At 39.1% G+C, this 26,352-nt stretch overlaps 1 protein-coding gene across 1 annotated transcript in view; it reads right to left on the bottom strand.

The window, feature by feature from the left end:
- The window catches only part of RBMS3 (RNA binding motif single stranded interacting protein 3), a 709,828-nt gene that overhangs the window by 579,710 nt on the left and 103,766 nt on the right, over window positions 1-26,352 (bottom strand). Inside the window, exon 2 of the mRNA XM_086467847.1 lies at window positions 21,764-21,832. Within this exon, the coding sequence (XP_086323973.1) occupies window positions 21,764-21,832 (69 nt within the window). The remainder of the gene's footprint in view (window positions 1-21,763; window positions 21,833-26,352) is intronic.

The following is a 26,352-nucleotide window of genomic DNA, read 5'->3' as shown; positions in this document are numbered from 1 at the left end:
TTGCAAAATGGTCCCTAAGTGGCAGACGTAGTGGCAGTCACAAAAGCAGACGTCAACTTCTAAGCTCATAAGAAAGTAGGTAACTTTGGATGCTCCTTCTGCGCTTGTGCGCATATTTTAAGTACAGTTTGCACTGTGATGATGAGTACTGTGGAAGAACCTGAATGAATTATAATGCACATCTTACTGTGTTACTGGCCAGATTACTCTCAGGTTAATAAATTCACTTTCATTGTACTCATCAATATACTAAACTTCAGGCTTACTGCATTTGAAATTTATATCTACAACTACTTTGGAGAGATTAAATAACTCTTCCTGAATCTTAAATCAAAATTGTCAGGCTCCTAAATAAACAAGAGCATTTTCCAAAATATTCTATGGGAAGTAAACAGTATTTCATGTGGACCTTGATTTCATTGCAAAAAGTCATAGGAATCATAGGAAAATTCTGATCAGAATAACCACAGAAGGTATTTAGTCCAAACTCTGCTCAAAGAAGGGCCAGCTGTGAGCTCAGATGAGGTTGCACAGGACTTTATCCAGTTCAGTCTTGAAAATATCCATGGATGCATGTGTGGACACTGACTGCACAACCTGCTCTGCTGGCCTGACTGCTGCCATTTCCACCAGAGCCTTTTTCCCAGAGCCGCTTCCCAGCCAGGCAGCCATAGCTGGTGTCATTGCAAGGCTCCTTCATTCCCAGTGTAGGACTTTGCATTTGCCCTCGCTGACTTTCAGAAGGTTCCTCCCAGGCCATTCCTCAAACCCATTTAGGTCCTTCTACATGGCAGTCCTGCTCTCAAGCCTATTAGCTCTTTCTCCTCAGTTTGGTGTCATCTGCAAACATGAGAGTGTCCTCCATCATGTTCAAGTCACTAATAAATGTTAAACAGGACAGGTCCCAGTACAGACCCCTGTACTACTCCACTCAGAGTCACTTAGGCATGGATCTACCTGGATCTGGCTCCTAGGTCTGATCATCCAAACAGATATATTTTATGCACCTAGTTAACCACCCATCCCTAACTTGGACACACCAATATGGCAGAAGTTTTGCTAAAATCAAGGTAAATGACACCCACTGTTCCTCCCTTGTCCACAGACCCAGTGATTTTACCACAAAAGGTTGGTCAGGAATGATTTACTTTTGGTAAATCCATGCTGACTGTTTGCCCAATCACCCTTTTTCTTTTATCTGCCCAGAAATGTGTCATTCAGCTGTAAAATAGGTCTAGAAACATACAGCTTTTTATTTTTTCTTTTATTGTAACTATTCAACACTCATAATAGTAGTCCAATGGACTAGGACAGCAGGCACTAAGAACAGAAGTAAGGCACTAGTTAAGGCATTCACATTGTTCTGTTCTTTGCATAATAGTTCAAATTTGGAACACTTGTGCCATTTCATATTATCACCTATTTTCAACAAAGAAAAAAACCTGGTAAAGCATTGTTTCTATCTAATGGGTGCACAGGAAGCTTGGGTGGAGCCTTGCAACTAGTTTACACTCGAGACCCCTAGAAATGCACAACCATAGAAAAATTCTGCCTCCAACTGAGCTACCAAGGGAAACATCAGTAAGAGCATATCTTCAAGTGCCATGTTCCCTTTTATTACCAGTGATTTCAAGTATAAATCAATGTCGTTCTGCTTGAAGTACTAAACATTCATAGCCTTTAAAACAACAGATAATCATAATTTTGTTAATGCTCCTTGAAGTCAATAATACCCCAAAAGTAAATACTTAAGAGCAACTGAGAGGCTTGTGAATAAATACTAATTTGCAAGGATCAGCATTTATGACTAATGCAGCTTACTATCACATCAAAAGAACAGTGTAGGGTACTGATACTGCTCACTTTTTGCTACAGCTATTAATATAACCCCAATAACTTCAAGGTTACTATATGAGAAATAAAAAATTATGTGGCAAATACTGTCTTCCAAGTCAGCAAACTCTTAATTAGATCACATGGAAGAGCCATGATTTCAGTCCTCAAGTTAAATTGGTCTACTTTAAAAAGCTAGGCTATTTAACTAGTGAGTGGTATGTATCTTAGAAATAGCAACTGGGGGTGGGGGGCAGGAAGGGAGAGAAAAAAGTTGTGTTCAACAGGAACATATGCATGGACAAGCCCTGATTGCTAGTAATGTCAATCAAGCCTGTAAGTTTGCTCAGGACCCTAAGATTAAGTATATTTCTAAATACTTGCAAGATCAGATCTTCATAACCCAACCAGAGAGGTCAATATAGCACATATTCACATATTGTTGGAGTGCTACGCTGACATCTCACATATTAAAGAAGAAAGCCAAAGCAGGTTGTACATCAGAAATAGACCAGAACAGACACATCCATGCAGCCCACCACCTCATATTTAAAGAGGACCAAAAAAAAGCAATAAAACAGGAGGAAAAAAAAAAACAAAGAATAAAAGGAAGACCTATATTTACAGTCACTAGAATCACATGAATGAAGATAGAACAGATTTTTAAAACGGGAAGCCAGTTTTCCAGAATCTGTACTTTCAGAAGGTATTTGAAAAGGGACCACAAAACACATACGGGAAGAGAATAAAAAAAAGAACATTTTGCTGTCTTGCTTCTAACACATGCTAAACATAAAATGGGAGGGAAAGACAAGGCAGCTCCTACAGACATGCTAGAAGTTAGAAATCAAGAGTTCTGAAAAAGCTGCAAACATTCAACAAAAGACAACAACTGATGTCACACAATATCTGTGTTAGAGCAGACTGATGAATATGCAGACATGTTCATCAGTAGACTATCTGTTGATCAGAAGAGAAAAAAACCCTTCAAATCTTTTGAATTGTTAAAGGGACAATAAGAGTAGCCCTACTCTTTGTTATAACAAGAGTTTGTCAAAACTTGTCAAAACCATCTGCACATTTTAACAGTAGAGAGAAGGACCAGTAATTCCTAGAAACTCTATGCAAGTACATCACTCAACAGCATATATGTCTTCTCAGATATTCAGGAGAATCATGTTTCCAAAGTGCATATGAAGGCAGAATCATATATAAATATTAGCCAAAAATAAATAAATCATCTCCCCAAATCCAACTGAAACACAATCCTTGCCTGGAGAGCAATAAGGCCAAGAGTTGCTTTTCCTCTCTAGATGCACCTTCACTTGCAACTAGAATAAGCTCTGCCCAGATATTTCTTGCATGAGAGCACTTTTACATCACAGGCTAGTATCAATATCAAGGACGTGTTCATGTGTAGCAGGACAAAGTAGATAACACAAGTGGCTCCAGAGACAGCAAGGGAGATCAGAATTACAGCTTCACCTCTCTGCTAGAAACAGCCAGGGAGGTAAAACACAAGATAAAAGAAAAACAATATTAATCTCTGATGAAGAGTAGAACTATGTACGGGGACCATATGCTTGCTATCCACCCAAAGATTACAGTGTTACCTGAAGAGGTATCAGCATTACAACACATATCTTTCCCTAAAAAGATTGAGTAAATTCAAAGGTTATTTAGCTTTACAAGCTGTAAGAACTTCTTCTTAAGTTTCAACTCTGCAAACTACGCTGCAGTTGTCTAATAGTCAGGAAGAGCTGGGTCTCACTGAAACTGTGCTAAAAAGCCATCCAGTCCTGTCATTCTTCAGTGAGGAAAAAGGGACCTTCCAGCATACACTTCTGCAGCTCTCAGTGTCCAGAGCTTTTGTGTCAGGGTCACTTCTCCTGAGGGAACGTACGATCACCCAAATGGGAAAAAAAAAACAAAAATAATAATCTGACAAGCAGTTAAACTTGCACCATACTTGTAATCATTTTCAAGAATGGGAAGTTGTGCATAGGAAGTATCACTGACAGAGAAGACTTTAAAGGTTACTGCTAGCACAACCACAAGGAAAAAAGTTATCAAGGGATATATTGCTGACACCTGTAAGTCTTGTAACAGACAAGCATAGCATCTGAACAAGAACATGAACTGTTGTACAAAAACAGTTTCAGACCACTTCAAGCTAACAGCTAGGGAAAAAAATAAAAATTAAAAAAGAAATATACAAGGCAAAATTTATATCAGTTCCACTTGCATAGTCAGTCACTGTGGGGAAAAAAAACCCTTGACACTCAAGAACATTTTAACTCTCAAGGTGATTTGAAAAATACTTCAGTGTTACACATAGTGAGACAAAAACACTTTGGCTATAGACCATAAAACACTTTTAAAAAAGTTTCTCAGAAGTATGTGGAAGTCATTCTGAAATAGAAACATTTCTCTGGAGGCTCTAAAGATACATTGCATTCCTCAGCCACGACTGTTCAAGACCTGATGCAGTGCTGTGAAGCACACTGGGATATCCAGGCTAAGCAATAGGCAGATTTTGAAGCATAGTAGGAATCGCCCATTTCACTACAAAAAGCACACAATAACATCATTATCACAGACTATTATCTAGGCACCTGGGAACTGAAAAAAAAAAAAAAAAAATCTGTCAGACATTACCTCAGTGACCACCACTGCAACCAAGGCAGTGGACCATTTGCTCAGCCATGATATCTGAAAATGTGAAGTATCATTACAGTAAACTGGGTTCCCTTGTCTTTGTGTGATTTACCTGGAAGTGGGAACTCAGGCATATCACACTATTTCCATAACACAGAAGTCAGTCAAATGGCAAAACTGAATAGCAGCTAAAATTGTTATGGCTATTCACGATGAGAAAGAAAACGTGTGACAGGCCATTCTTAACTGAAGAAGGTGATAAAACACTGCAACACCAGAAGAAGCAAGTGTAAGGCAGCTCCTGTGTGAACAGTAAGACATGTACTCTACCATCTGCCAAACATGCACGACTGTGCAGCATTGAGATGTGCAAGAACCCTCCTAAATACAGCAGAAGAAAGGTCAGTTGCCAAAAAGGTTATGTGATTACCTGGATTAACAGGACAACATACATCTTATTGGTTCTAACAGGACATTAAACAGTTTATGTATACAATGTATTTATTTTTTCTCCTCATAGTGTTTTGAACAGATCTCTCTCACAGGAGACAATTTACCGATATGTAAGGCCTATGGCAGAACAACACATAGTATAGATTATTTTTTTCTGGAAGCACTTGATGAAAGCATGAGAAAGTGCAAAGCAAAGGAGAGAGCCTGAATGTTAAACTGTTTTGGCGCTCTCTCTCTTTTAACACTTCACAATGAATAAAATGAAAATAACAACATAAAATTTAAAGCTGCATTTAATCTGAAAAGGTGAGAAGAAAATAATTTTAGGTCAGAAACTGGCCTTTATTGAAACTATTTTACTAGAAATGTATGATTATTTTCAATCCAAAGCTTCCTTAAAGCTTGAAACAAAAATCAAAAATCTCCCTGTTTAAAAGTAGGTGTAACACCGCCTTGATATACACAGTACCTAAGAAATAACAAATATACTGATGCTATATTTACTCACCACCTTGTATCCAGTCTCACTGGATATTAACACATGAAAATGTCCAGTGTACTTAAAAACTAATTAGAGCAGAAGCTAGATGATGTGATCCCAAATTCAAGCCTTGGGCTGCATAAAGACATGTCCTCAATATCCTGCTGAAATATAAAGACAGTGCTTGTAGCATATGAAGGTTACAAGCCCCACGTAGCTCAGCACACTGCATTCCACAATCTCCACTACTCTGCTTGGGCACTGCAGCAGAAGTGGGGGAGCGGAAGCCTGCCCTCAGCGATATGCACTCGCGGTTGCATACAGAATGACAGTGAAACAATATGGTGTTTTATAGAAATGCAGATCTGCTATCAAATCCCTTTTCCCTTCCTTTTAGTTGTAAGCCACTAAGGCGCAGGAACATCGTGACTGTATGTCTGATTGCTGCAAGAGTATCAGAAAGCACCTTTGCAGTGTCATAATCTGTAATTTAAACATGTAATACATCTTTATACAATAGTCTGCAGCATCCCTTTAGAGGAAGATGAGATTTTCCTTACACATATATTTTTAGTCAGGAAGAAATTTCTCTTTTAAGTGGATTCCAACACATGAACTAACTTACATTAACAGAGATTAGTGGTCTAAAGCATGCAGCAGAGGATATGTATTTACAGTCAGCTAGATGAAGTCTGACACAGATGGTAACAGCTAGGACATCTGACATTATGGATGACACCATGTCCTCAAATAAATTCCATTATGCCCAGGTATGTATTGAGCTGCAGTTGTTTCAGATAACTGAGTGACCTTTCTGACATATGTGATTTCATGCTTAAGCAAAGCAGGCCAAATTAAGGACAAAATACCAGGGTTCACTTTGAATTTTGCCTCCCCTTCTCCATTTCTTTCACGTGCATTACCAAGTGTAACAAGCATATACAATCAACCACCATCAAGCTTTCAATACCCTGTTCACCAGGATGCAAGTGGGATTTCATTCGCATTCAGTAGCGCTGTGCAGGGATCAGACTCAATTAAACCACTCGCGCTTTTTAGAATTCTCTATAGCGTTCCTCTAAGAGAATTATCACACTGCAATCAGACCACATCCTCACCAAGAAGGTAGTCCAGAAAAACAAGAATACGCCATGCTGCGTTTCTAAATTACCACAAGCAGCTGAGTAAGCAACATATTAGCTGAACAGGAAGCCAGGCATGTTTGAAAACACAATTACTGCAATGTTAATGTGTCACTGTCACTGATCTGGACTTTAAAGTTGCCTTTACAAAGGGAAAGTGACCAAAAGTGGTAACTGTGAAATGCAACGGGTGGGAAACTGTCACATGACTGGTGCCGGGTGGGTGGGGTGTCTTTGTTTTAATTGTTGCTGATACGTTTTTTATAACAGACTTTTTTTCCCCACACCTTGTCAAAATGCCAAGTAAAACTCCACTACGTACAAACTTGTTCGATGCTTCAGATTCTCCCCTGCAAAATTTCCCTCTCCGCAATCATCTGTATACATCAGAAGCAGTTATAGATACTGCAAAGCATGGTTTTAATAAATGGAGATACATATCAATGGCCTGGTTTGAAAGTATTTTAAGATTTAATGCTTCTGCCGCCTTGTGGCAGACACTAGAATGGGCCTCCCTGAAGAGCTAGTTCAGCTGCAAATGCATCTCTCAGCTCAGGAAAAAAAACCACGAGTGTTGGCTTTCCTAGAAAAATCAGCAGAAACCAGCTTACAGTTAATTTTTTAACTGAGTGAGAAACCACAAGAAGTTGCAGGACAAAAAGAAGCAAGAAAAAACTCACTGGAAAGTTTCTGGCATTCCCCCCCCTCTTCCTGAGTTTGTGGCTGTTTGGCAAATCTCTGCAGGCACCAGCTCAAGGGAAAGCAAAGCTGAGCAGCATCCCAGTACTCATCCAGAGGCCTTAGCAAGCTGAGCCCAAAGTTCTTCAGCACTTTCTGAATGCTGACTTTACCTCAGTTACCCTTCATAAATATTGTGTGTGAATCGGTGGCTTTGACATGGAAAACCTTAAGTTGCTTGAGCCTTTGTCTGTGTGACGCTTACTTCTCATTTTGCTGCATTGACACAAATACAATATGCCACTGGAAGAGCTAGCCTGCCCTACACATGAAAATTGTTCTCTGTAACCTAACACAGCCTTCACTGTTGAGATACATCACACACAACATGCACTGAAGTAACAACAGGACAGCTGTAACAATTCAGAGTAAAGGTCTAAGTGGGTCCTACACTCCTCCAGTCCTGAGAGTAGCAACTACTTCAGGAAAAGATACGAGAAACAGTGCAAGCCTGGACTGATACTGCTCCAGAGTGGGTAATCCTGTCTTCTGACCCCTACTAAATTGACAGCTTTCAGATCCAAGAGTTAGATATGCATCGTTATGCTGAATACACCTCAGTAGACTTTTTTTTTTTTAGGCCTCATTTAATCATGTTGAACCTATCCATACTTTCTGCATCCACAATACCGCACAGCAGTGAGCCCCCTATATTATTTATTCCTTCCATGAGAACAATCTTCCTTTTGTTCTGGAACAGATTGCCTGATCACTGCCTTGCAGGCTCCTGAGAAGTCACAGGAGATGGAATCTCTATTAATTTTTTCCACATAGCTGTTATTCTATACACCCTTAAAACTTTTCACAGTGCAGCCGAGCTTTCAGCCTACTCTGCCCAAGCACTTTTTATTTGCTAGAATTGTACCATCTCACACTTTTTCAGAGCATTTAGGAATACAAGAACCAATCCAAATTGCACCTCAATGGCAACGTTTCCCTACTATGAAAAAGGGTAATTTTTTCCTACCCTTTCAACATCTTATTAATCCACAGAATGACCTTTCCTCATCTTAGGAGGATTCAGTGAGTTTTTTCAGTTTGTTTCAGGCACCTTCAGTGAAGGACTCCAGTCAGACTCTTAATGTTGAAAGCCAAGTATATTGCAGGATTCATACCACTCTTACCTAGGAGTCTGCCAGTTCCTTGATAGAATTCAGACAGATGCTCACCTTCCCTCGGAAGATGCCCTTATGTCACTCCTAAATTACAGAAAAGTTTTTTATCAGTATCCTTGCTGGTGCAAGTTTGATATATATGACTCCAGCACTTCTTTGGGAGACAGGTATCATATTCAACAACTCCAAGACAAGTGACAAAGTGTAAGTTGCATCTGGAAGTTTTGTGGTTTCAGTTTAGTTTACCTTTGGCTTTTAAGCAAGCTCAACCAATAGTTTTAGCTTACCTGTGGCTCTTGAGCAAGCCCAATGAATTGTGACAGTTTGATTGTATTGAGGGACAAAACCAGAGTGATTCTTGAGAAAGATCCTATTAAGGTCAATATGGAAGAAAGACTAAAAGACTCAAAATGAATTCTGCAGATGCTTCTACATCGTAACAGGGCAAAGTACATAAGGAATTCTTTTTAAAAAGTACAGCCTGCGAGTCCCTAAAAAACCCCCAAAAACCTTACTGAAGACAAAAAAGATAATCACTGTAACCTTAAACATGAGGAACACTGAAACAGTTCTGGCACAAGAGTAACCACTTAACTGTGACATGAGAACACTCCAGTTCATGGACACTTCCCATACCAGTCAAAACATATGGCCTTTTACAACTTATTTCTCATACTTCTTAATTACGCTATATCAGCAGTTTTACAATCATTATTACAAGCAGGATTTCATATTAATACTTGTGCTGCAAAAGCTGGTACTGCCACTATTGCTTGGTAACTATAAAACTTCTCAGATCCTACATCTGGAAAACCACATCATAGAAGAAACAAGACTAAGAAGAAGGTAGGAGAAGACTCTGGATATTAAAAAGAACAAAACTCAAAGATAAAATAAGTATCTACCTCAGGATGCAATTTAGTTATTTGAATAACAGACTGAAAACAAAGGATGCCCAACTATCATACTGTGATAAAAGACTTTAGCCTTGCTACTAGAACTGAAAACAAGTAGCCAAAGGACATGGAAAGCCTTTCATTCTGAACTGTCTGTTTATGTTGGCCTAAATCAGAATTTAAAGCTATTTTCACTTAATTTTCCATAGTTACTTTTCCAAGTAAGTGCTTTGGCACAACATTCCTAGATAAAAATCAACATGCAGAAAGTTATACAAACAAATAGATGACATCCAGCTCAGATAATGCTTCACAACCCACAGTTTGTCAATAAGTAGTAATTTGATGGGAGCATTGTCCTATTGCCCAGAAGAAGAGGGAACACAAGTGATTAAAGCTCCGGGGTAATAAATTTATTTTGCCAAACTGTAAACTAACCCTAGGATTCATGCTTCCCCCTAAAGAAGTGCAAGACCTCATGAACAATTCCTACAATGTCCTCTTCTGGCCAATTCATGCTTTTAATTTTTTATTATCAGATAGTCATAGTACCCTTCACTCAGTAAGACAGAGAAACTCCTCCTTTGGACGTTCACAGGGTAGTATGGGGAGATGTACTACATTCTTTGAGGGAGATAGTTTTGTTGCAGTTTTATTTTCCAGTGGAATCCAAACAGAGCTTGCTGGCCTACTGCACAGGGTGTCCTACTACAAGGACTAAGTATTCTTCAATTTTCTCCTTGTATGGTCTATTTTCAGTTCAATACAGCTAGATTTCCACTGAGACCATAACATCATTTGTTTATGTATTCTGTCAAGTGTTCCCAAGACCTACTTCAACTGTTTTTCTAAGTGTAGGGCCTCTGCTGTAGGTCCTCAAATAAAGTGCGTGCAATATTGATCAAAGTCCTGCTTGGACTCCATGCAAGATTCAATATATTCCTATTAGATGGATACAAGCAGAGGTTGATCTTTACCAGGATAAGCAAGCACTGTACTGCAGGAGACAATAGAGCTCAGTTGTTCTAAGTGACTTAGAGCTTTGTCTAGTCTTTGGAGATACATCTAAAAGTCATTGGGAGGATTAACAACATTTTTTCCCTCCACTCCTGACAGTCAGCCATGGTTATGGAGCACGATTTTGCTTACCACTTTCACTGCCCACAAATGTAAACTACAAAAAGAAAGGTTGTGTGCCATAAGTCTGCCAGGTTATTTTCCTCTACAAGTTTTGGATGGGTATGTTAGCACTCCGCACACAATATTCTAGTTTTCCCTTCTTAATTTTGCCATTATCCAATTAACAACTGCATTTTAACCTGCATGAAGAGGGATTCAAATCAATCTCAGCCATAAGGCACTGTCACTCACACAGTGCAGTTCAGATGCTTTCCCCATTTGAGCACCATTCACACTTAATAGCAAAAGAAACCAACAAAACTGCTCATTTTGTTTGGGAGTTAAGCTCTTATATTGTTGATCACAACTTCATGTTTCCATTGAAGCCTACAGGATTTCTGTTTTCACTACTTCAGCCTTTTCAACAGCCTGTTAGTGGCTTTTCCTTCATTTTTGAAGGTTTAATTCAAATGTGTACTCCTGTGCAAATTTTCCCCTGCCACATTAATAATTATCTTTCACATTCACTACAGCTGAAACAAGAAATACAGTGGATTTATGAAAAAATCTAAGCCAAGCTCATACAGAATTGCATTATCCAATTCTTTGCCTACATTATCCCTACTTCAGCTTCTTTCTTAGAGGAGCCAAATACTTCATTTAGACTGGAATTAGGGTCCTGGCCTCCAACATCAGTGAACTTAGAGTAATACCTCAAAGCTATTTGTAGGCCCTTGGCTTTTTTTACAATCCCATCCCCCAAATGCATGAAACTCTGGTGCTTATTAAAATAATCCCAGTCAAAGCTGATAGCCCACTTCATGGCTAGGGTGATGGTCACTCTATGGAATGTTCTCAGACACTAGAAGTAGTGCAGGGTACTAAAGATAACCATCATGGACCTTGGAAATGGAACTCTTCAGTAGGATACCAAACTATGGATAAAATAGAGTAATACAAGCTTTGGCGAATTTGGGGAAGCTAAGTAGTTTCTGCTAGGAACATGTCAAGAAATTCCCAAGATTTTCCCTCTAAATCTAAAAGCTGGTCTTCAGGATGACAGAGGATCTCTAGATATGCTGGGAGAACCATCACCCTGAACCTCATGTTGAATTCAACTACCAATATAAAAGTCTCATTTTCTTTCTAGTACCACATTCATGTGTTTCAGATAACTTCCACCACTGCTTAGCATTAACCAGTAACTGATTCACTGTTAACACAGAATGGCAATAAAATCTGTCATTTCGTAAGAAGTACAGTTTGATTTCATTTACCAACATAGCTTGAAGAAAAAAGGAGTACTTGCACAGCCAAGACCTTAACTCAGTAGGCAAGTCATCTGTACCTTGAAACATGAAGACTAGTAAGCATCCTGATATAACTGAATTTTCCCAATGTTCAATTACTATTAAAGCTTATGCAGAGTCATGTAGTAGGCAGCAGAGCTCACAAACTGCTGAAGCAAAACTGAAATACTGAGATCTCCAATTAATGAGATTCTTAGCAAAGACCAGCTCCAAGATTAGACAAGGCGACTCTTCCTAGAGTCCACATTCAGAAAACAACCCAGGACAACCAGACCTTCTTTGAAGACAGAAAATATCTGTTCTCTGACTTTGAGTTAAAATGAGTTGTATCTGTTGAGGAACTGGTCCATATGTTCAAGAGGTATTTTCCACCTCCAGCTCTTATGATTCATGCATAGATTGCAATTTCATTGCTACGGGGTAAATACATTTTTTAATTAGACTATATAAAGAAGCTCTAAAGTTGCCATGACAGTTGCAGCAAAATCCCCTGTCATTTCTCATTACAAAGCATAACCTATCTTTATAACCAAGTTATCTTTTTCAGCTATTACCCCAAATGTAGCCTGCAGATCTATTTTTGTTGATCCATCAATTGTTTCCCTCCGATTTGCATGGTTAATTATCAAGCAGAATGATCATAATTTAGATTATTGAAACAATCCATCAGCCTGCTTGGTTCTCTTTCATGTGAAAGATAGGAAAGGTGGAAGGTTTTAGATAACATTTTGTCAGGACCTTGTTTAGAAAGGCAGAGAAACAGTTCTATGCCACCAGCCCCGATTTGACCATCTTCCCTAGACATGCCCCCAGCCCAATGCCAGACCTGGCCCTGGACGCAGCTCAACACCAGCTGTTTCTCCTCCGAAGGTTAGCCCTACCCTTCAGCTAATGTTTGCTCTGGAAAACCATCAACTCCTTTGTTAGTGCAGCTGATGGTAGATCCAGCCATGGTCTCTTGGTTGCATTTCCTTTCCAGGTTTAAGGCTTCAGGAGTATGAAAGGCAAGAGGCACAGAGAGCAGAGTCCATCTGTTACTTTTAACTAATAGGACAGGGGGGCAAAAGTCTCCTAAAAATAACTTAAACTCTTCTGCTCCCACCTATCTTCCCATCTTTAAAAACATTGGAACACTGAAGAAAGCAGGGGGAAACGACAGGGTAGTAGGCTGCAACTTGTCATACTAATTACCTTCTGTATCACATTGATTGCATTAACCAGAAAGCAGAATTTAAAAAAAAAAACAAAATCCCTGTGAACTGTTCATTCTAAGAACAATTAAATCTAAAGTAAGAAGAATCATGACAAATTGCTGACAAGTGTTAAAACATCGTCTGCTGGCAGCTTCTTTTTCTTTTTAGAAGATATCACAGCAAAGTCAAAACCAAGAAGTCTACAGTAGAAGATATCAAATGACATATTTAGTAGAACATGAGGCAAGATGTTCGTGTGTAAAATCCTTTGTCAATTTTTTCTATTAGTCCACACGCACACATCAGGGATAGTACAGTGTAACAGAAAGACCCCGCTGTAAGATTATGTGCTGCCTTAAACAGTGTTATCTGAAGTTTATCTGACAAGACCTGAACCTTGACAAAAGTCAGGAATTATGTTGGTAGATGCAGCAAGGAGATAGTTTCCTTAAGACTCAGAGATTTTAAAGAGTTCTGAATTCAATCAATCCAATACAGAATTTTGTTAGAATTCAACTGTGTAGCTGTGTAACAACAAAACTAATTAAGCCTGATAGTGAATGTACATGTGTCTTGCAGCTGATTGACTTTAATTGAATTATCCCTTAAGCTCTGGGGTGAGCTTATCCCTTAACCAGAACATCTGCACAGGAGAAAAAGTTTAGTCTTGCTCTTGAAAAGGCACAGACACCAACAACTGAGTCTTTTGCCCCACTGTTAGGAAATCCATAACATCATTCTCCCCCATGAATTGTCCTACGGCTCATCAAGGTGATCTCACGCTTTCCTTTGGTGTGGCACTACCAGCCTCTCTCCTCTGCTGTGCTCTTAGAATTCACGCAGAAACTTCACAACTTTGGAAGGTTCATGAAAATTGTACCTTCCCTTTCTTCACCAAAGTCATTCAAAATAGGCCAATTTATAGGGAGCAGTCAGCATTCACAGAATATCAATAAGCCTCATTCACTAAGAAAAGCAGGCAAAAGAGTTATGGGAGGAACATTCCAGGAAGTTCTCAAATTGACTCTCCACAGTTTTGAAGTGAGGTTTCCAAAAAAGCGAGGGCAGCTTTCAGTGGCAATACAAGATGTGACACAGGGAAAATTTTTACTGTATTGGTTTAGAAGTAGTAGAAGCCTATTGGTTTCAGTCCTTTTAAGTCTTACAAAATTCTCCTTCTAGAAAAAAATAGTTCTGAGTGACAAAATAAGTGCAGCTGACAGATACTTTCTGGAAACGTTTCATGTCTACGGAAGCCATCACAAATGCTGTTACTTCCCCTCATTCCCAGCACACACACTTCTCTAGGCAAACTTGAACATGCTGAGCAGACACTTAGCATAATATACTCATTTGGTATTTGTCATCAAAAATAATTACATAACAAGTAAATAGAGTAAAAAAGTTAACTGGTCTAGAAAAAAATCTCATTATGGCAGCTGTTTAGAAATACCGTTTTGAACACAAGCTTTTTTCCCTGCATGCTGATTTTAAGATTAGACGGACTACAGATGGAATCTGCTGAACTTCAACTTGAAAGTGCAACAAAATACCAATGGTATCCCTGACTGAGAAAGGAAACCCATTATATTTTCCTCACACTTGTAGAAGAGAAAACACACTACTGCATCTTAGAAGAGTTCTCTTATGTTTCCATGACAATTACACCTAACTTTTCAGAAAACTAGCATAATTAGTTTACCAAGACTTAAGTCATCATAACTTCTGTAAAGCATGCACCTTCCAGACTTTTAAGTATTCTAATACTAAACTCAGTAGTCGTTGTGTAATAGAACTAATGCCCAAATCCCATGTTAGGTGAGGGATATATATATCTCCAACCTGCAGAGCAGTCTAGGGGGACCAGTTATATAGTTCGCAGAGGACAGTTAACCTGCATTTTGTCACGTACACTAACACATGAAGCATAAGCCTTGCTTTTAAATTAAGTTTTAGTTTCTTTCTAAAGATACACAACTGCTAACATAGCAGGATGAAGACTACCGATGCTATCAGATACAAAGAGTTTCTCCAGAAGCAGTGAGAAAATGAATAGGGTTAGATATTATCTACTGCTATTGCTTCCCACCAGGCACAGGGTCTTTTCCTGCTTGCAGCTTACAAAACAGCTTCACAATCAGTTCAGCAGGCTGCTTGGCAATTTTGCCAACACAATAGGTAGCATACTTGGATGAGCAACCTTTGAATAACACTATGTACATTTACTCATATTCTGCCACTGACCAGAAGAAATCAGTTTCCTTTTTTAGTTCCCTTCTTATTTTGCTCAAGAACATCTTAGCTTTTCAAAGCTAAGTTTATGTTGTACTTTGCTTGGCAACAGATACAGCAGCTCCTGGGTCTCATTTGGCTGAGTTACCTTCATACAATAAAAATAGCTTACACATCTTGCTGTACCTATGCATTTAACCGAGTAGCCAACCCAGTGTGCCATGCTCTCTTGTTAGTTGCATAGCAGTGTCAGAGATTAACAGGTCTGCTCTGCCCTTGCCAATGACCTTGGTGAAGTTGGGTTTGTTAGCACAGGCAGCAGATCCCTACTGCTTTAAAAACACAGATGCCAGGTTCAATCTTCCCTTACGATGGCTTACCAAAAGCATCATGCTAGAAGCAGTGGCCCACAGATTTTACCGGGGAAGCATCAAACTCCGAGGTCAAGCAGAGCCTTTAACACTGGGTTTCCAGTTGACTGGAAGAAAACAGCAACCTCTAGCAGAAGAAATGAGCAAGTGCTACAAGAGGCAAGACACAGAAAAACAGCATGTAGTAGTCAGGGTTGTACTTGACTTAGCTACCTACTATGCAGGTCCATCTTTATTAATAGTAGACAAAAAAAAAATCACACAAAGCTATAACATGCATAACATGGCATCTACTATAGATGTAATAAGAGCAGCAAACTTGGAGTACTGACCATAGATATTTTATTTTTCCAATCCTCTAGTGAACTTAGAAGTGTAATAATTTATACATCATGCCTTGCAATGAGTATTTAGCTAGCTAAACTTGCTTCTGCAAGGCACTGCCTCCACCCCAAGCTCAAGTTTAATGAATTACCTAAGGTAAGCCTAACACAGGCCTGTTGAAATTCAGTGAGTCCATTTGACATGCCAAAAAAACTTCAAGAATTCAGAGTGTTTTTTTACATTCCATATTTGATTTTATTCCATGTGCTTACCCAAAGACAACTTAAACCCAAATGTAACTACGATCAAAGCACAATGAGAACCAAGTTCAAATGGTGTAGAACTATGATGATGTACGATGTAGAGGTATGTATAGTTCTGAAAAAGATGTATTATGGAAAGGAGGTATTCAGGGATTTTATACTCAATTTATTGCAAAACTGACAAATTTCCCTCATTAACTTTGATTAAGCCCACTGAATTTTGCTACAGGTTTTTGGTTATACGCCAAGTGCTAGGAGGCAGTAACATATTTCTGTTGCTTGGGTTGTCTGGCCTGCTTTTGGAGAGTTGCCAGATCTCATTTGACCTTTATAATAAGGTTTAACCCCAGTAGTTGGACTAAGTTGCTCTCATTTAGATGAGCAGACTGCCGCAGCTCAAGCCTAGGTCAACAGTGAAGGGATGTTGTTGCCATTTGATAGTTGTTCAGTGGCTTCTGGGAAAATTGCTGGTGTTCTAAGTACATTTTCTAGTGGACAGGCACTTAAAGTTTGCAGTGCTCAGCAGAAAGGCAAATTGCTGCATCATCAGGGAGACAGTGACTTTCTCAATAGTGACTTTTTCCAAGTCAGACCTGAGGCACTGAAGGGGGAAAAAAAACACCCAAACAAGATTCAAAACAGCCAAATACAGGAATCTTTATGGTATTTAGAACTAGGTATCTTCCAGCAGTTTAAAAGAAAAGCCACTTCACAGGAACTCATCTTCTGAGCCATTGCTAACAAACGCTTCAATAACCTTTGTGTTCAGGTAACGTGCCAGATCCCATAAAGAAAACTCACCGTTATCCACCTTCCTGCTCTGACAAGTGATGAATTCCACCTGCAGATCCTTATTGTTTTGGATACAAGCAGGCTCCAACAATCCCAACCACTACTGGTTGAACCATTCCAACTATTACCAGCAGCCATACCTGGAATGGCTTCTTAAAGACAAATAAATGCTCTACTGTCATGCTGAACGATCGATCAAAAGGTTCATTTTGACTGCATGCACTGTGAAAGAGACTACTGAACAACAACTATGTATAATTACCTGCTTAGCAACACACTATTGCTCCAACTCTTATAGAGGAAGAATGCAAGTGCAAAAACAAGGCAAGGGGAAAGCAGGGGCACACACACAGGAAGCAAGAGAGCCAAGTTACACACTGAAACCTCTAACCTGGAATTCAATGAAACGGCTACCACAAGTCTGTAACATCACCCTTCCTAGCTTCTGTCTTCTTGGCTGGTATTTCCATCATCTCAATCATGAATAAGCTGTATTATAAACTATCCCATGGAGTGGTAGAGGAGTTGGCCTATTTAGAATTTAGATCCTACACTGAATGTTTATCAACATCCATTGTCTGTACCAATTCCTTCAAGAAAACTGCTAACCACTGAGTACTAAAATACAGTACTTCTCTATATTCAAAGAGCAGGAGAGTGAAGAAGAAACACATTCTGGCCTTAATTAAGGCACCGATGCCAAGTTCGGTAATGGCCAAAGCTTTGACTACCTGCAAGAAAGCAAGAAGCTTGTGTTGCCAACAGCAGAAAGCCAGAGCAATAATTCTGTAACAGAGTAGCAGTGGAGCCAGACAGAGGAACATAATGGAAGTTTAGCTGAGAGCCCTCCTGCCCTGCAGCCCATTGGACACCATTTTACTTTCTGCATCTTAACTTCATTAGCTCATAAGCTACTGGTTTGCTAATAGATACGGGGCGGGGAAAGATGCTGAAATGTTTTATATTATTTTTAATGGCATTTAAGACACACCAATTATTTTGCAGGCTCATTTAGCACCTAATACTAAAGATGCTTTCATATATTTCTAGAAAGCAATACAATCTAGGCATCTCTAAAGATACTCTAGCTAACAACCCTCGTGCAAGAGACCTGGAATATTGTCACAAAGATGCCAGCCAGAAGTGGGGATCAAATGAATTGTTGGACTTTACCAGCTCCCTAGTATGTCCACAAGGAAGAAAAAGACAGTCTATATCAGTCATTCAGGGGGAAGGTATCACTGTCTTCTGCTTGCATATAAAGTGGATTTGTGAGATCTGTTTAGGTGCTACTCACTTTTTGACTCATCAACTGTAGACACAAGCAAGTTAGGATTGTTGTACCATTCTTCTTAGGTCATTTCACCTCTGGTTTCTTTCAATGCCTCAACCTTAAGCTGGCATCTGAAATACTGCATGTCTTCTGGTTTTTCCAAGGAACGAATCTATTTTTTTCTTCATTTTTACATCTCCTTTAACTATACCACCCCAATAGTTCCTAGCACTTAGTTCTCAAGTCATTACTAGTAACGAATGAATTGTTAATGTTAAAACTGCTTCTAGGGACAGCTGAGCTAAAATATTGAGTGCCTTGTGTCCCACCCTGCCTATGTACTTATGATTCCTAATGAGACAGACTGTCCCACACATGGATCACTATAAGACACTGCCTTGGCTGCCATCCTGCTCAGCAAAAGCAGCATCATGTTAGAAATCAGCTATATCATCATGCCTGATAAAGCACCACTTCCTCCATTTTCATCAACAGTAATAGCCAGTTGCACTTCAGGAAGCACACACAGTCTTCAGAGTACCACAGAAGGACTAAGTTCACTTCAGAGATTCACACAAAATTGCTGAAGACTTCTTCACACATCAAGTGATGCCACTAGCCAAGAACATCAGCATAGGCAATTTCAGGTCATTAGCGTCAGTTCGTATCTTCTCCTTGATTCCATCCCTCAAGCCAGTTTAGTGCATCTGAAGGCAGTGAGGTCCAGCACAGCTCCACTGATGCCAGTTCAGAAGCTGAGATTTAGTTTGGCTTCCCCACCTGCCCCCCAATCCTTTAACAGATTAATTCCTTGGCTCCAAAAGAAGATCAGCCTTCTAGACTATTGGCTTCTTATTCTGACACTGAGAAAGTGAAGTGCTTGGAAAAAAAAAACAACCCACACAACCTAGCTTAAAGCAGGTAGTAATACCTCTTTCCCATGACAGTCAGAAGGAACCTCTTAATCAAGTTTTAAAGACACCTTCCCTGCAACAAGATACTTTCCCATGCTCAAGGGGCAGGGGAAAAAAAACAAAACAAAGCAAGACAACACACCACACTACACCATTCTCTGAACAACTCACATCAAAAAAACCTGAGCACACAAATTCCACATGTCCACGAGAGCAATGAGTTAATAGGAACTTATTAAAAACCTTCCCCAGCTAGTGTATTTGAGATAGCTAAACATGCTTCAGCTTATCCAATACAAAATATAAGCATGTCTGGGTAGCACAAAGCAAAATAAGTCAGTGAAAAATCTGTTATTTTCAGTGACTCATTGACCCAACCTGCAGAATCCCCTCAAATCTCTCACCCAGTGGACTTTCAAGCTTCACACAGATAGAGAAAATGAAAAAAGAAAACTTGGGGGAGGGAAAGAGAAAAATCAATTTAACTTTTAAGATTTCTTAGATGCATCAAAGGTCTCAGCCATGTAGTTCTATTAGGTTTCTGTGTGGGTTCTTGTAAGATGTATGTGGAAAAGCCTTCACTGGGTTCACTGCATGAGACTGAAGAAAATGCAGACAATATGAATTTGAACTTTAATCTTTTTCTTCCCTGGAAAGCCATCTTCAAAAAAATGTTTAAATAAACTATATATAGAGGCTGGCAAGCTGGAAAGCCGAATACAAATCTCTGATCCAATACAAATATTTTGCCACCTAGCTCATGAGAGTGCACAGCAGTATTGAGATCTCCCAAACTGAACCACAGCACGGCTATACAGCTTCACAGTTGGGACTAGTATTTGTAAAATCCATGAGGCAAGTTTATAAGCTTATTAGACCCAAAACACAGAAAACAAAATCTTACAATAAATGAGGATGAATAATAAGAGATTAGAGTGTAAATGACAAAAAAGATGAGATTAAAATATGTGGGGTACAACATAGGTGGAAGAAAATTACCACAGGCATGCTTTAATACAGTACAACAATTTTTTCCTGCAGATGTTGGATGGTCTAGACATACTTTCAAACAACATTCCTGGTAGTTAATCCCGCAACTCCGCTAATGATTTCACAGGGTTGTAACACTACGAGCAATCTTTATTATGTACTTATCTTCCCCTCCCTCCTCAAAAAGGAAATCAAGTGTGTAGAGTGTAAAGTGCATTTCATACGATTTGTTAGAATGATCTCCTCCCGACTTAGGAATGTCTCCCATTAACGTTAATGGGCAACTGCAGACACACAAAGAGAAGTGATTGCTGTTTCAGCCTTGTACAATGTAGTGATACTCCATGAACTTCTTGCTCACCATCTGATCCCCTAGGACGAGGCAAGCAATAACCACTGGAAAGAATTAATCTTCTGCCTACATATTCTTCATTTTCACCCCTCAAAAGTGAAAATTCAATGTTCCAAAAGGGAAAGAAAAAGAAAACATGGAAACCTTAGCAAGTAAAAATAACATAATCTTCTATGGAGAGGAGGCACAAGACTCTTAAAATACTTTATGAAAGCCGAACTATTAAGACTGTAAGGATGGTGAAAAAGGTAGCTAACAGCCCATAAAGCATTTAGCCACCTTGTTTCCCATCCTAATTTGAACACAAATGAAATTGACAATTTCTTTGGCTTCAGTTTTTGAGGCCAATCTCAGCTTATCGTAAGTTTCATCTCTTAGTGTACACATGCCCTTCATTAAAAACAAAAACAAACAAAAAAACCCCCAAACCAAACAGAAATCCAGTATGTTAGATCAAGGATTTGCTCATGAGTGTAACTTACATTTTTCATAGTGTCAAGGGTAGCAGGGGGGGGTGTGTTGCTTCGGGGTTTTAGTTTGGGTTTTTTGTTTGGTTTGGGTTTGTTTTTTTTTTTTGCTTTTTGTTTTGTTTGTTTTGTTTTTTAAGAGGAAGTGAAAGTATGAAGAGGTCAGAAAGAAGCAAAAGTAGAGGCTGGGGGAAAGCAACATTACTGCAATCACTGAACAGACATTTGTAGTTTTTAAAGAGGAAGTTGCTTTAGTTGAAATACATTGTTCTTTGATTACAAAGCAAGCCACATCCTTGTCTATAGTCAAAGTAGTCTTTTTGGTTTTGATAAAGTAACAGAAACCCTGAATAACATTTAAATTCTTACCAAAAAAACATTAACAATAATATTGCTTCCAAGCTATCACTGAACAGCTTTCCAGCTTCAGTCTGCATTTCAGTTTTCCTGAAAATGTTGGCCATCATAACCACTTCAAAACTGAGCTGTTTTAAGTATTGCAAAGATATTGGGGCAGGGAGCAGCACGGGAGAACGTGACTTTATGCATTGCCAGAAGAACAAACACACTTCTAGCTTAAGTGACAAGATGCAAAGGATAACCGTCCCCAATAACCCCCAGAGAGGCACTACTGCATTAGAGGAGTCACAGCTGTACAAGCCCTTCTGTGAGCAGCAACTGCATCTAACAGTTTGCCACAGGATATCCTGCAACAACCTCAGAGATCAGCATGTCCTAGTTGAGCTAATGCAGGTAGATAACACTCTCAGATCCCCTCACAGATTCATTTTAAAAGTATGCACGTGTCAACCTGAGCTTCATATCCTTTTTGACAAGGGCATATTACCTGATGGGGCTGTGAACTGGACCATCTGCTGTAGGAAGGAGCACCAGAAGTCTTGTTGGCTGTAGTTCTCTGCAAAATAAGAGATAGACATGTCAAATATTCACCAACATCTCCGTCATACGCATAGTCAGCTTCATCAATCTCAACCATGTAAACTTCCATAGTAAAAAAAAAACCTAAACAAAAACCTCAAGAAACCATAAATACGACACAATAACATTAAAAACAGAGGTGAAAGTTTGCTGAATTTTCTACCAATGCTCCGTTTAGCTTTGGAGCTCAGAACCTCAGTTTTCACCTCAACTTCTCAAAGACTGCACATTTAAATGCTGAGCCCTAACCTAACTGGGGCTGCAATTACCCTTCAGCCAGGAAATTTACTCAGATTAAGCAAACATGCTCTAAATACACATTTATTCCAGAAAGGCATCATTAAGGGGGTCTGTCTGCCTGTTCTGACAAGTTATATCTATATTTTTCCCCAACTCATAGTGATGTTTCATTCCATACTTCCTACTAGTTTTACAGAAGCTGTTCTTAACTCAGAAAATAAAGCAAAATTGTGCTTTCAGAATCACTTCACTTTACTCAAGAAAGAAACCTGGATATTTTTGGAATAGGTAATAGATGACATTAGTTATTTACCAACTTTTTTTGAAGAAACAACAGTCTTTATGATTTATCCCTATACTTCTTTCACCCATTTCCCTATATTGGTTTTCTGAAGCACTAAGAAAAGAGACAAGACTATGGACTTTCATATCCATATCATATTTCCGTATCATGTGTGTCACAGACCTTATAATCAAACTGCCTTTCATATTGCAGAAGAATCAATGCCATGTGGTGTCTAGTAGAACACATTATCCCCCATTTCAAAATTATTTTATACCATTAACTTCTACACCATTTACTCCTAGTTTAGGCTAGAGCCTAGTGTAATAGAGCTCCTCCAAATCTACCCCACCCTTATGTAAATTGGGTACTTCAAAAAAATCCCCAAGACACCACAGTCAATAGCCAAGTATCTTTCAAGTCTATCCCTACCATATTGTGTAAGCTCAGATATTACAGCAACCTTGTGACAACAAGGCTATCTGTATCAGGAAGATCAGGTAGATTTGAGTTACCTGCTTCTGAGATCTGAATTGAAACAGGCTTTCCAGACATGAGATACTAATTTATCAGTACATTATGTCACCAGCAGGATGCTAATAGGAGGACAGATTCATATTTGAACCATATGGACATAAATTATATTAAAAAATTGCAAGTAAGACAATCCATGTAAGATTTATACCACAATGTAGTATACTCTTTGTAAGTATGAAAATAAATAGCTTATGGCTTTTAACACCCAAGGATATAGTACATTTCTATGCCAATTATAACCACTAGGGCTTATACATCATTACGTATTCTAAAGCTGGCATGTCATTCTCACTAATAAGAAACAGCCACTGCTGTAATTTTGCTTTTGCATTAGTCCATCAAAGAGAAGTTATTTTACAAATTTCATTATTAGCATTACTGTGTAGTATATTTAGCTTCTACTAGACATTGTTAGAAGGGCAGGCATTTTTTAATAAACAGATGCACCATGCAACAGAATAACACTTTCTTTTGACAGAAACTTCAGAAAAAACAAAGTGCACACATCGCTGTTTTCAGCTTTATGAAAACTTATGAAAACTATCTCCATCTGCTTCAGAAGAAAGACTGGTCAATCTATGAATAACAAGTTGAATAACAAGAAAGCTAGAGTTTTTCTGGAAGCATCTGGAAGCTGTTTTCCAGCAAGATGCCTTTCCACAAGTACGATGCACCTTTCTTAATATACATACAATGTATATCTGCCTTCAGTATTGTCCAATAAAAACTGCATATTCTTCCTGTCTAAACACATAAACAGCAGGATTTGGGTTCATTACCAACACCTTTTTACCTCTAGTAGGCACACTTCTTCCACAGCAATCACTCTTTTGAACTCTTCCACCTCAGTTTCAAGGGCATCCCAAGTAAAGATATGCCACAGAGAGACAGTACTGCAATATTACAGAGAAACAAAAGAACCCTTTCCAGGCCAGGCAGCCAGCAGATGAATACCTCCAAAGACAAAGGCAGATGACTATTGTCTAACTTTAGAAACAAAAAAGGCCCAGAGCCTCAGAAGTATTTAGAAGCTGACCTCCATTTTGATGAAGAGGCAGGCACTTTAAAAAAAAATTGTAAAAATAGTAGCATAAAATGTCTAATATCAGCATTTATTTCCCCTATCCTCCCAGGCTTTTTTTTCCTCCATTCACAGACCAATGAGTAGGAACACTTGGATGTTCCAAGGCAATCAAAATCCCCAGCTACCAAGGGGCAACAGGAAAAAACTTGGAAGCCAAACCATATCCCCTCTTTGTCTCAGCAGTTAAAAATATTTGAGAAAGATCACTTAAAAAAAAAAGCATGAAATCCAAACACACACACATACATGCACATGCTCGCTCCTATCTCACTGCAATCAGTAGAAATTGGACAAGCACCTAGAAATTGGACCATGACCCTTCACACCTAGCAGCCGAGATCACAAGCTAGACCACACTCTCTTCTGTATTAACAGCTTTCGCCTACAGGTTGCGCCACAAAGGAGACCTCAAGGCATTGCATTTTCACTAGGCATTTCACCAGAGCAAACAGAACACGGCCTGCATTTAGCTCCTTAAGCCACATCTGCTTCTCCAGTTAAAATCACTTTCCTCATCACTCTTCCTTTTGAGAAAGAAGCAGCACATACACTGGACATTTAAGGACTCTCCCTCTGGCACAACTAGCACCTTAGCACAAGTCCTGACCACAAACTCCCTCTCTGGTCTTGCAGAGCACCCTGACAGCATCATTTGAAACATCTAAACCTAGCAGCTCTCCTAGAGCCCCTAGCAAGTCCCCACTCTTAGCTAATTTTGTATCTAGCCTTTCTACCTTTCCAGCTCATTTCTGCTCCTTGCAAGCTGTGTCTCAGCTGTATGTAGGTACAAAAAACCCTCCCCAACTATTAAAAGCTAATTAGGACCAACTGCTCTAATTACCTCCTTGTCCAAGATGTTCCTGATGTCCTTGTCCTTCCTCCTTATTCCTCCCACCTGTGAAGAGAGGTTAAGTTCACACAGCCGCAGGTGACCACCAGTTGCTTTAAGACCAATGAATGTCTGCTGAAAACCTTAGAAAAGTACAACAGTTTTTATAGCCACCTGTACTTCTGAAGGCAATAAAACTGCTAACTGTATGTGTGGGGTTTTTGTATCGAAGACAGAAGTTACAGGGGGAAAAAAAAAAAGAGAGAGAGGGAAGTTGGTGGTCTGCACACTGCTGCCTAGACCAGTCTGTATGAGAGAAGAAGGTCTGATGTAGTTTCAGGTGAAATCTGTGCTTCAAGCACACAACCAGACTCAAGCCTGAATGTGAGGAATGCTGATGAAACACCAGACTGCCTCCAAATCCCAGCAAGAGCAGGAAACAAGTACGTTTCATGGCAATAAATTGGCACCGATAAAAGAAGAGCAAATGATGTAGTCTATGTGCAAAGCTGCTATTTTATATGCAGTTTACAGGAAAACTGTTTTCTCAGAAGATTCCTACTAGTGAACACAGTAAACAACATAGCAAGAAGCCAGAAAAAAACTTTTAGGATAATACATGGAAATCTGAGTATGGCTTAACAGGAGAGCTCATGAAAAGATATGTTACTATTTCATTTATGGTCTAAGGCTATTAGTGACTATACACAATACAAGCCAAGATTATATACAGTCCATAAATAATTTCTTGTTCAGTCAAGACAGCTTCAATGTAAGGGCACACTTCAGAATTAGGAAAGAAAGGCAGAGCACTGAGGAGTTACGAGCGTTGTTACAATATTTCTAAAAGCAAAAAAGAGTATATATTCAGATGACAAAGCCAAAGTTTATAACTTGTTCTACAGCCAAATAAACTTCTAAAGCCCTCTGATGGGCACAGCAATTCATCCCATTAGCTTGGAAAAGTAACTTAAGATGGGATGAATTACTGTCTAGAAGTACCTGTCTCTTTCTATCCGCTCACTGGAGGATAAGCAGCCAGTTTAATTGAGACATCTAGCTTTGGACGGCTAATGTTAGGTGAAATTAAATCTACCCACACTCCCTGCTCTCCTTTCTACCAAGAGATTCAGGCAATTTGTCCTCTTCTAGGGTTTAAAGGGTTATTATGTTAGCAAATTTGCTGTATAATGGGGGTACTTTTGAACTGCCTTGTGAACTACTACAAACTGTGTTAATCTTTCAAACGCAGCTCGCTGGCAAAGACATGAAGTATTGTCTTGACTTTCAGGACTTAGTCAGAACTTTTTGGCTGGTCAAGAAAAGATTTTTACTTTAAATAGAGAAAATATAAAATGAAAGTAAATTGAAGATAATAGTAAACAATCATATTGAAACCATTATTCTTTGAGAATACAGTTATAGTTACATGATATACTACCAATTCCTGGGCTTTTCAATTTCCTGTCCTAAGATCTTGCTGGCTTTCAGTAGGTATCTTGCTCATCAGTGTTACTGGAGATG

The sequence above is a fragment of the Leptosomus discolor genome, chromosome 7 (genome assembly GCF_034619465.1).
Source record: "Leptosomus discolor isolate bLepDis1 chromosome 7, bLepDis1.hap2, whole genome shotgun sequence".
In the NCBI taxonomy this organism is placed as follows: domain Eukaryota; kingdom Metazoa; phylum Chordata; class Aves; order Leptosomiformes; family Leptosomidae; genus Leptosomus; species Leptosomus discolor.
This window is presented reverse-complemented; position numbering and strand designations above follow the sequence as displayed.